The sequence below is a fragment of the Scleropages formosus genome, chromosome 22, assembly GCF_900964775.1.
Source record: "Scleropages formosus chromosome 22, fSclFor1.1, whole genome shotgun sequence".
Taxonomy (NCBI): Eukaryota; Metazoa; Chordata; class Actinopteri; order Osteoglossiformes; family Osteoglossidae; genus Scleropages; species Scleropages formosus.
This window is the reverse complement of record NC_041827.1, coordinates 17,473,182-17,484,620: the sequence shown is the minus strand read 5'-3', so window position 1 is coordinate 17,484,620 and position 11,439 is coordinate 17,473,182. Positions and strand designations below refer to the sequence as shown.

General features: G+C 45.4%; 1 protein-coding gene across 2 annotated transcripts in view; it reads right to left on the bottom strand.

Moving 5' to 3' along the window:
* Positions 1-757: 757 nt before the first annotated feature.
* Positions 758-11,439, bottom strand: part of slc6a11b (solute carrier family 6 member 11b) — a 29,835-nt gene continuing 19,153 nt past the window's right edge. The window contains exons 8-15 of one of the 2 annotated variants that reach the window (XM_018744596.1): positions 11,196-11,299; positions 9,549-9,673; positions 8,587-8,699; positions 7,497-7,634; positions 4,054-4,156; positions 3,695-3,795; positions 3,323-3,493; positions 758-2,139 (exon numbers count right to left, since the gene is read on the bottom strand). In XM_018744596.1, coding sequence (XP_018600112.1) covers positions 1,987-2,139; positions 3,323-3,493; positions 3,695-3,795; positions 4,054-4,156; positions 7,497-7,634; positions 8,587-8,699; positions 9,549-9,673; positions 11,196-11,299 — 1,008 coding nt within the window. In that variant the 3' untranslated portion in view covers positions 758-1,986. The remainder of the gene's footprint in view (positions 2,140-3,322; positions 3,494-3,694; positions 3,796-4,053; positions 4,157-7,496; positions 7,635-8,586; positions 8,700-9,548; positions 9,674-11,195; positions 11,300-11,439) is intronic. The other variant, XM_018744597.1, reaches the window with a different exon arrangement.

Sequence of the window (11,439 nt, the reverse complement as noted above, 5' to 3'; positions counted from 1 at the left end):
AACCCACTGCGCCACCACACCCCCTCTCCTTGAGCAAGGTATTTACCCAGAATTGCTCCAGTAAAAACTACCCAGCAAATGGGTAAATAATTGTAGGTAGCTTAAGAACGTGAGTCGCTTAGAGAAAAGCTTCAGCTAAATGAATAAACATAAAATCGAAGATCTGCTATCAACTATGTGAACGTACAGTATATGATGTAAACATGGTATGAGGCATCACAGACCCCCATATTTTTGGAATGTTGCAACTTTATAGGTGGCATTTTGTATAAAACAAACAGTCGCTCTACACAGTAAATAGTTTTTATCTGTTTGCTCCCTTAAACTTCAGCCTGGAAAATAAGTGCAGTTTCAAGACGTTAAAGTAAAAATTTGCGTTCTGCGCACACACACTGTTCGCATACATGTTATCAGAAATAATTCCGCAAAAAAAATAACGTTTTATCAATTCTAATTTTCCCTTGTCTCATGATCTGTGTGTATCCATATCTAAAATAAAATTAGTCATGTACGTCATATACGTGGCACCGACCCAGGGGGCCAAACATTCGAAGTTTTCGAAGGCACACGCGGCCCAGAGTGCTGAGAACATGGATCAAACCGTGAATGAGATCAGGTCTCCTTCACCATTCCCATGAGTGCAAAAGCTTCTTTCCCAGACCGCGAAGGTAGCGCAACAGTTGACCGGCAGCAGGACGCTCCTTCCTCGTGTTTCTGGGAAGGCACAAACAAGCTGTCGAGAACGAAATGTCTCCTTTTTTAATATTTATTTTCAAAAATGAGTAAACACACAATAAAATCTTGTGCCCTGTGAATACCAAAATCAGTGTAAAACAGTACTTACAACATTTTCATTATACTGCTAACACTCGAAAGGGACAAATTGTTGTAGGACATATCAAAAGTCTTCACAGAAACGCGGATACGCTGTTTTTTTTTCGTTTCAAGAAATATTACACAAAGACTAATAAGACTGGAAAATATACATCTATCAAAAAAAAGAATGTTAATCGTTAGGTGTGCATGTCTACTAGCACGAGTAGTGATGCATGATGGGACGGGCCACACGGAAGGAGCATGCATGCGTCACAGAGTCCACGGGTTCACGGCTGTATAGCAGCACCGGCAGCATGACACCGACACGGGGAACGGCTGCAGGTTCGACTCGACTTCTGGGACTTGACCAACCACCAGTACCCTTCGATGGGGAGCCCGGGGACCCCCGCTGACCCCACTCAGCACCACCCCCATCCCTACCCTCCCGGTCATGCAGCTGCATTGTGAGTAGCTGACGGCCGACTGAGGGGGTTTAAACGTGCCCCCCATCCCCCACCACCCACCACCCACCACCAGGTCTGTCGCGGTCGTTAAACTCGGTTTAATCTGTGCGAAAGAACACAAGTGCAGAGGCCTTAGGAAAGCAGAAGGGCTCGGGAGAAGTGTGTCGAGGACTCGCCCTGCGAGTCGCACCTTAGCGGGAAGTGCAGCGGGGGGCCGCCGCGGCGTCCGAGGCCACAGACCGAGGCGGGGAGGGGCTACGCGTTTCACTCGACACGCAAGGCGTACATGATCCGAGTGCACCTGGACATTAGAAACATGCCTACGCACCACTTTGCCAAAACAAGTCCGAGTACAAAAGTGTGACAGCACGTAATTCACTGGCGACCCTCTAACAGCAAACACCCACTAGTGTGACACAGGTGACTACAGACTACAGCATCTCAACAGCTTATATCTTCATTTAACATTAAGGAGTGAATTTTTTTTTTTTTGCTTCATTACATAACGCAACCCTCTAAGACGAACCTGTTAATGAAGTTTGTGCAAAATTTCAAAAAAGCCTCTAGGATTAAGTGATTCTCCTCTCTCTTGTGTTTTTTTTACAGAACGAAAACGCTCCGCAGAGTCGGCTCCCTCCTCCTCGGCGCTCCCACCGCGGTCGTGGGTGACGTGCCCACCCCCCCACGGGCTTCCTCTCGTCGCCGCTCAGAAATGCGTCTCCTTTTCCGTGATGGTGGAAATGTTGCCGTCGCCTTTCAGTTTGGCGTCACAGTCATTTACGGCGTAGGGACTCGAGCTCCCGCCCAGCTTGCCTCTCATCCTGAGGTCGGCGCTCGGAGTGGTCAGCTTCTTGATCCTCTGCAAGCGAAATGGGACATCGCACACTTGCGGTCATCTGTAAACTGGACCCACGGCGCACGGTCAAGCCTGCTGACAACCACCGAACTCCATAGGCAATGAGGGAAATGATGAGCCAGCTTGTGCTAGACATGAAGCCAGTAGGCTGGAGGTTCTAGTCCCTATTTTATCCAGATTAGGGCAGTAAACACCCAGTTGGAGTACAATGTATTCATGCATCTGTTATTACCGGGCAGGGTCATGGTGATCCAAAGCTTATCCTAGAAAAACAGGGTGTGAGGCAGAGTACGCCAGTCCATCAGGGGGCAATCACACATGCACACACACGCACAGTACAGTTCATTTAGGGGCAGCACGGTGGCACAGTGAGTAACGCTGCTGTCTCACAGCACCTGGGTGGTGCGAGAGGACGTAGGTTTGATCCCCTCTTAGTCTGTGTGGAGTTGCATGTTCTCCCCGTGTCTGCGTGGGTTTCCTCCCACACTCCAAAGACATGCTATTCAGGTTCCCCCATAGTGTGTGAGTGACAGAGAGTGTGTGTTCTGCTGATGCATGGATGAGGGACCCAGTGTAAGTAGTGTATCTAGCAGTGTAAGTCACCATGGTGAATAAGGTGTGTGGGCTGTTAACACTACGTAGAGTTCATTGGAAGTCACTTTGGACAAAAGTGTCTGCTAAATAAATAAACAAATGTAAATTTAGCATCCACAATCTATCTGAAACAGATGTCTTTGCACTGTGGGAGGAAACCAGACCTTGAACGTGTGCATCAAGCTGGGAAATTTTGGAGGGATTGAAGAGCCACTCCCCCTTCCTGTGCTATGCAAAACACCTGCTGCCTTTCAGTGCTCAGCTACTCAGCGCGGCCCGACCACGAAAGATCACCTGGTACCGAAGGAGTACCGAGCGGTTACGCTAAAAATGCGGCTCACGCAATGTGCTCGCTGTCAGGTTGCTGAGGCCTTAATCGGGGCGTTAGTCTGACGTAACGCACTATGCGCAGCTGTGTAACCAAGACTTGTGACAGGAGGTCACTGGTTCGAGTGCCACAAGGGGACTTGCGAGCATGAAAGTGTTCAGTCATCTCAATACTAGTGTCTCAAAGCCACACCATCTGACCTGTTTGGGTCTCAAACCCACAGTTAGCTCTGTGGTCAGTCTGACCGCGGAAAAGTGACTTTACCTCTTTGAAGGTCCCTTCTGTCTTCCATATTTTGACGACCATCCAGAGGGGAATACACACCATGGAGGAGAGCGCCATCATCCAGCCGATGCCATAGCCCCAGTCGGGGTACGTGTACACGTTGTTGTATTTGAGCGGTTTGTACTTTATCAGGAAGAACAGGAAGATCCCCTGCAAGAGAACGGAGGGAGAAAAGTGCATTCTTCCTCTTCCCGGAATCCGGAATGTTCTACAGAACCTGAGTCTCGGAACGTACGGTGACCGAGGTCACGGCTTGTCTCCAAGCAAAACAACTCTGTCATACTGTTATGAAAATTAATGCGCATTTCTTCACACATTACTGTTCTTGAACCTTGACGCGAGAGGCCTTACAGCGCAGATGCCCGGGGTCAGGATCATCCAGCACCACTTGATGAAGAAGACGGGTTTGTAACCGATCATGTCCTCGATGTTCCGGTAGAACTTGTCACTGCCTGCAATGAGCCCACAAGCCGCATGAGGCTGAGCTCGTAGAACCCGGACATGCAGCCGGACCACAGACACACAGTGCCCCCCTTCCAAGGACCTTGTGTTTACACACAAGACAAGCTCAGCTGCACTGACAAGGTTTCTCCAGGAGGGGGCACTATGACAGCAAAAATGTTCCTTAGGTGCAAAGCCCACTAGTGCGCATTTAGAAAAATCCTGGCATGCAGCAATATACCACCGGTGGTGTGCAACGCGCTCCTTACCGTACACCCAGCCGATGCAGATGGACTCGAAGATGGCCACGAAGAGCAGACACATCCCGCTGGCGGCGTACGAGTCCATCAGCTGGAACACATACATGCCCCCCTGCGGGGAGAAGAATGCGATGACAGCAAGGCAATGACAGTGCCTTTGATGACTCGGCATTAAAGCGGTTACTGATTTAGAGCGAAAAGGGTTAAAAACAAACTGTATGTGAGTTCCTGTAATGTCAATGGGCTATATCTTTATATATTTTAATATATACCTATATTTATTATATAGCTATTATATTGAGAATAATCTCAGCGTGTCAGTGACGCATGACTGAAATTATTCACTGTAGAGTGAATAGTTACACTGAGTATGTGGCCTGTCGAAATTGCATGGACTACAGATACTATCTGAGGGCATCAGGGGGCGTAGTGGTTAGAGCCATTACCTTGCAGTCAAAGGAGTTGGGTTCAAATCCTACCTCCTCCTTGTTCGAGATACTTACCAGTGAAAATGACCCTGCTGTATAAATAGGTAAGTGTAAGCTGGTTAACGCGCAAACATCACATTGTCGGAGAAGTAAATAAATACCATGGTTCTGATTCCCCGAATGGCTGATGAGGAACCGACCCCACAGCATCGCAACCCCACATATATGACAGTCATCCATGCAAGCAAAATTCAGAAGGCAAGGGAACCCAACATTCTTGTGAAAAGCTGGAAATTGTGACTGTGCTGCTGTGGCCTTTTCGCACTTCTTAAGAGATTTGTTGGTTTTGCCGACTCATCAGCTGTGTCTGAACACGGGATCGAATCACATCAATTTTACCGCAGAGAAAAAAACAATAAACGAGCACTGACCACGACCATCGGTGGACCGACTACAACACCACCCTGAAGCACAGAGGTCTTATTCATGAGAAATCCCAACAGAGGCGTTCATCCGACTGAGCTTTGCAAAGGAAGGAAATCCTCCGTAATGCTGAACACACACCTCGCGTCACACACTTCTTGGGAGCCCTAAGAACAGAGTGACTGTTGATAAGATTCCCATTTAGAGCTGCAGCTGTGTGATGTGTCCGTCCGTCCATCCATTATCAATAACCGTTTGTCCAGCACAGGGTCACAGTCTAACCTAAGTAACACTAAATACACACATAGAACACATTTGTGTTACGAACATCCGAGGTAGAAACATTTTAGGATACAAACATTTTCCAGAGTATTTCCTTATTTTTAATTGTATTGTTCTCTGAATGACAGGCGTGCCATCCGGCGTGTGCCCTGCCTTAAACCCTGTGCTTCCAGATTGGACTCTGGATCTCTGCCTCAATACAGCGAATAAGTGGTTATTGAAAATGGATGACTCGATGAAAGTGTCATGAGTGCTTGTTATTTATTTTTTATAGCTTTATCTGAGGTCTTAACAGGAAACTCATGAATAAATGGAGGGACGTCTGTGCTATGTAGCTTTTATGGATTGTAATTTAGTGGCTTTGGAGTTACAAACAAACTGAGTTATGAACAGACTTCCCAGGTGTAGTGTTTGTAAGTTGAAGGGCTGGTGTTTGTGGTTTTATTAACAAAATTGAACTCAGTTTGTCAAAAGACAAAGTTTTGGCAGATTTATTGCTTGATTTTTACATCACAGTATGTAGAAATGGGCTCCATTTAAGACATGAAACATTAACTCCTAAAAAGCGACTACTGATGAATTAAACATGGAGCTACGGTGTGCCTCTCACGCACAGCCAGTGCTCTAGAGCTCAGATCAAGGCCTGAATCCAGACATCGGCGTTTTCATTGGCACCTTTTAAAATTCAGATGGAGCAGCAGACAAAGAAATGCAATATAAAGCTGGGTTTGTTGTCTGAGTGCAATCCAAAAAGTGTCCGGCCACCTCTGATCCTCATGATCGATGAAGGCGATAATAAACATGCGTGCCAACGAATCTGACATACAGTTTTGAGATTTCCATCTAACTCTAATTTTCACACATCATTTGGTTGGGAAAGACAGTCGGCTCATCTTTTATGAAGTAGAATGAAGAGCTGCTTTCAAGAGCCGTCTTCCTGCCTGTGTTGCTTATTGATTAATAGCAAAGTTACTAATCAATTCCGGTCCGTTGTCCCGGACAAAGGCGTCATCTTATTAAACAGTTAATTATAATCATCGCACTGAGGAAGTGTGGGATTAAATGGACCTTTGGCCATTGGTTACATAGGCGCCCTCCTGTAGCTACTCAGCACTCGCAATTTTTCAACACCAGCAGTGGGTGTGGCCTCACATTGCCAATCAGGACACAGCTCGCTTATATGGTGCTACGTGATTGGTAGATTAGAAAACAAAGCTGATTGGCCAGGGCATAAAGTACCTCTACTTACAGGAAGAAGAGTCACTGCACACAGGTTAGAAGAAGTTAAGAATCACATGTCTGCAACTATCCCTCTCTTTCTCCTAATGTAATACACAAATTGTATTTTCTCTGAGATGTACGTCGCTTTGGAGAAAAGTGTCTGCTAAATGAATGAATGTAAATGCAAGTGGGGGGAAAATTGGAAAAAGATGAGCCAATTCAAATTCCGATTCGTATTGATCCCCTGTGTTTACAGGGATCAGTATGAATTGAAAGCAACTTATGTGAAGAGTCTTGCGAGAATTTCAAAACCCAACGAACCACTTCAATTCTACCGAGGGAAACATGTCAAAGTGTGCAGTAGCAAAAAACTGCAGGGACCAAAATGATGCATTACATTCTTACTGTTGGCAGTTTAATCAGGTTTATATTGGTTTTTTGTTGAATATGCTTACAAATTGTGTGTCTTGCACCAAAATTTCACCCACTCACACAGTCACATTTTCCCGTGCCAATATCAAACTTAATTAAAAAGTTCCCAAGTAAGCATCTGTTTCTACAGACTGGAAACTGTTCTTGTAAACGGTGCCAACACTGAATGCCTGTTGTCTTCGACAAACAAAACATGGAGGGAACAAAAACTATGACAGATTGTTGAGAAGATCAAAGCACTTGCATACAGGTGTTGATAAAAAGTAACAAATTAAGTACAGAGTAAGTATATTTACTCCTAAGGTTCGGAGTTCAGACTGGTCATTCACTGATGGTTTACAACAGCAATAAAATTTATGCATTAAAAATGTAATGCATCTGAAACATGTAGTGAATGTAGTATAAATGGTCAATGAAATCCTACTGAAATTTTTCTTCTAAGATTTTGTGACCAGTTATCATGCAACTTCCTTTTAGAGACAAAAGCAATAGATTCAAAGCAATGCATGTTTCACATACAATAAGTACAAATCTACTGAACCTTTAATGGCTTAATTACACTCTAAATTTTGCCTCTCTAAACAGTTCTGGTCTAGTTCCATGTTCTTTTACATGGAAGCACACCACATTCGTTGAATACGAAAGAAACACAAATAATATTTTTACCTCCGTAAGCATAATGAGGCCGAGTAGATAGGAGACCACTGACATGCCGAGGATAAGCAGTTCTCTTCTGTAGCCTCGCCTGAAGATCTGAGGGTACATGTCCACTATGGCCGTCACCAGGCTTTCTACGCAGACAAACTGCAGACAAGAGGCATGGAGTTAAAATACAGTGCAGGACATGTGAAGTTTCAAAGTGATATTCGCATCAGTGCTTCAACCAAGAGACATCATCTTTACTTTTATGTTACAGTGTATCATGTCTGAATATTTGAAAGGAGTATATTCCTTTCAAAAAGTTCAATCGAGCTGTTTCAAAATTTTTATGTTACACGGTTTTATCAAAAAAAAAAACTCTTTACTATCTTTACTATCACTTAAATTCAGTACTGATTCTGCAATCCTGAAATACAGTCACTCGTTGCAGTCTAGTGTAACTGGGCTGAAATCGGTGTTTCTCCTAGCAGTCTGGTTCCCTGGCCATAATCACCCTCCTCTTTCTATTCTGCCATAATGGGTGTTCCACAGGGCTCAGTCCTTGGTCAGTTTTTGTTTTCCCTTTACACCACTTATCTATATTTGAATAGGTCTTGGTGGACCGTATCCCACTTTCTGTACTGACACTCATATCTTTCTTTTACGGTTTCCTTTCCTTTATCTTCTTTCTCTTCGAAAACATCCTATAGAAAGCCTTCAAGTTGGAGTTGCCAATGGCTTGTGAGCTAGTAATGAAGAATACGTACATCTCGTACTCAACAACTGCTCTGCCCATCTGTCCAGGCCGAGATGCCAGTGTTCTCTCACTTGAAGCACAACATCTCCCCATGGGACAGCTACTGCGGCTCTCTGTACAGATCTCTGAAATATGACTCTTCATCTTTTTTTTTTTTGGGCATTCCGACAGATGTCATTTGGTTACGTTTTGTATTTTGGTTTTTGTTATTTGGTTTTGTTTCCAAGGAAATGACCAAAGACCTTGACAGTCAGGGGCTCAAGGTGAAAGTTGCGGAACTATGTGTCAACACTGGCCATCGAAGAAAAAGGGCGTCGATGGGGCTTCATGGTTACTTTCCATTCGTGAGCTTTTCATTACCTGACTGTCTAAGCCCAGAAAGATGAGCATCATGAAAAAGAGACAAGCCCACAAGGGAGGCAAAGGCATCATGGTCACTGCTTTCGGGTATGCAATGAAGGCCAAACCAGGTCCTGCAAGACACAATATGCATAGTACACCATTTATACACAATATATCTATTTATATGTATTCATTTAGCAGACATTTGACATCTAATACAATCTAAAGACCTGCACAGAACCAGCCAAGTGTGTTGCAGCTATCTGAAGAGAAAATGACAAGGGTTCCCTTCTTTCCTCATGAAACCACTGACTTCTAGGCTAAAGTCATCTGAGCTCTCTTGGGTCAACAGAGGGCACGCCTTGGTGGCAGACGAAATCACAGACGATGCCGTCGGAGTGGAACGGAAAGATGTGAGGAGCGTGGGAAACAAGAGAATCGTGGGCGTCACTTGAGCGAGAACAAAGAGGCTGGCGTCTGTGCGAGGCAGACGGCAGACCTGTCTTGAGTGTGCAAAGAGAAGAGATCATAACCGGTTGCCATGGTAACATGTGGATTCCCTTAGGCTACAGCTCTTGTTCAAGGAATTGAGACACACACGCAGCTGCCAATGTGGGAAATATCTCTTGGTGAAATTATAAATATTGATATGCACCTGAAGACAGCAATACTGTTGTGTCGGCTCATGGGGGTTTGAAGTGCAACATTTAAAGAAAAACCTCGAGAAACATATGAAACGTGTATTTAAACAAATTCTGCAGCGTAACGTGGGAACCGAGAAGAGTCGCTCATTACCCGCCATGGTTCACAGCGCTAACTTGCCTGGGTTGCCAGCGCACAGCGAACACGGAGGCAAACGGTCCGAAATGGCCCGCTGTATTGAATTATTGATGTTTTCTTATGTTGAATAAGTCATATTATATAAGATCAGGAAGAGAGGAACTGTTCAGAGACATCATCTTAAAACAACGCAGACTCACCTGACTCTGCCACGACTTCGATCGGCACATTTTGCTCGTACGCCATGAATCCCAGCACGGAGAAAATGGCGAAACCAGCGACAAAACTGGTGCCGCTGTTCAGACAGCAGAGCATGATGCAGTCTCTGCAACAAATATGAGCATCTCAGAACCCGTCTACGCCGAGCCGGCATTAGGATCCCACAGGTACTGTCCTGGCGTTTGTCCCACCACAGCATTCAAGGGTTTTCATGTGATCAATACATTCGGTGGTTTAATCTAAGCCCAGAATTTGCTTTACACCTTACAGTTATATATTTATACAGCCAGCCAATCAGGCCTGAGTTTTATACCTCTACTTAGACTTAAAACCAAAACACATTTTTACAAACTTAACAAACTAGTCTCATCGTGTCTGTGGCATGTGTTTTTTTTTTTTTTTTTTCCCCAGAAAATTGCAATAAATGGTGGGTGACCAACTTAACACATTTTTCTTTTTTAGGGGTGGAATCAACGATACATTACTGACCTATATACACACACATTTTCTGAACCGCTTGTCCCATACAGGGTCACGGAGCCTACCCGGTAACACAGGGCATAAGGCCGAAGAGGGAGGGGACACACCCAGGACGGGACGCCAGTCCGTCGCAAGGCACCCCAAGCGGGACTCGAACCCCAGACCCACCGGAGAGCAGGACCCGGTCCAACCCACTGCACCACCGCACCCCCTGACCTATATACTTTTAAATTTATTTATTTAGCATACACTTTCCTCCAAAGTGACTCTCAATGAACTCTATGTAGTGTTATCAGCCCACACACCTTATTCACCAAGGTGACTTACACTGCTAGATACACTACTTACACTGGGTCACTCATCCATACATCAGTGGGACACACTCTCTCTGTCACTCACACACTATGGGTGAACCTGAACAGCATGTCTTTGGACTGTGGGAGGAAACCAGAGCACCCGGAGGAAACCCACACAGACATAGGGAGAACATGCAAACTCCACACAGACTGAGCAGGGATCAAACCCATGTCCTCTCTCACCACCCAGGTGCTAGTATAATATTGTATACGATGTAGTATATTATCTATTATAATACACTATATACTAACCAATTACTATATCAATGACAGTTACTAACTCACAAAGTTAATCAGCTGTTGAATGGACTTTTATAACAACTCAGGTTCTATGTTACTCTGGAGAAGAGCATCTACCATGTCAAAAAATGTAAATGATGCTTTGCCATCTTATACCGTTCTTCGATTGTTACAGATGTCCACTTGTCTGCAAGACAAGGTAATTCAGGTCACACGCAAACACAAACACACCATCTGGAACCGCTTGTCCCACACAGAGTCGCGGGGAGCCGGAGCCTAACCCGGCAACACAGGGTGAAGGGCTGAAGGAGGAGGGGCCACACCCAGGACGGGACGCCAGTCCATCGCAAGGCACCCCAAGCGGGACTCGAACCCCAGACCCACTGGAGAGCAGGACCCGGTCCAACCCACTGCGCCACCGTACCCCCCCCAACTGAAGTAACGTTTGTTCATTTTTATAGCTAATTCTAAAGCATCATTCAGTTATGAGGGTAAATATGTATGTTGTATGACGTTACGTGGAGTTCTGGGTGGTTCGTGTGCTGCCAGTACCTGTAGCAGTTGTTGTTGTAGCTGTTGTAGCTCCCCAGGGCGGTGAGGCAGCCCAGACAGATGGCGTATGAGAAGAAGATCTGCGTCCCAGCGTCCACCCACACCTAGGGAACAGGACGACTCTCTGAGCCACAGACACACTTCTCGTTGCTGCTGGACCATCGGGAGATTTCCCCTCAGAGGGACCTCGACGGCATTCGCTTCCCGACAAATATAAATATTAAATCCACACATATGAGAAAAC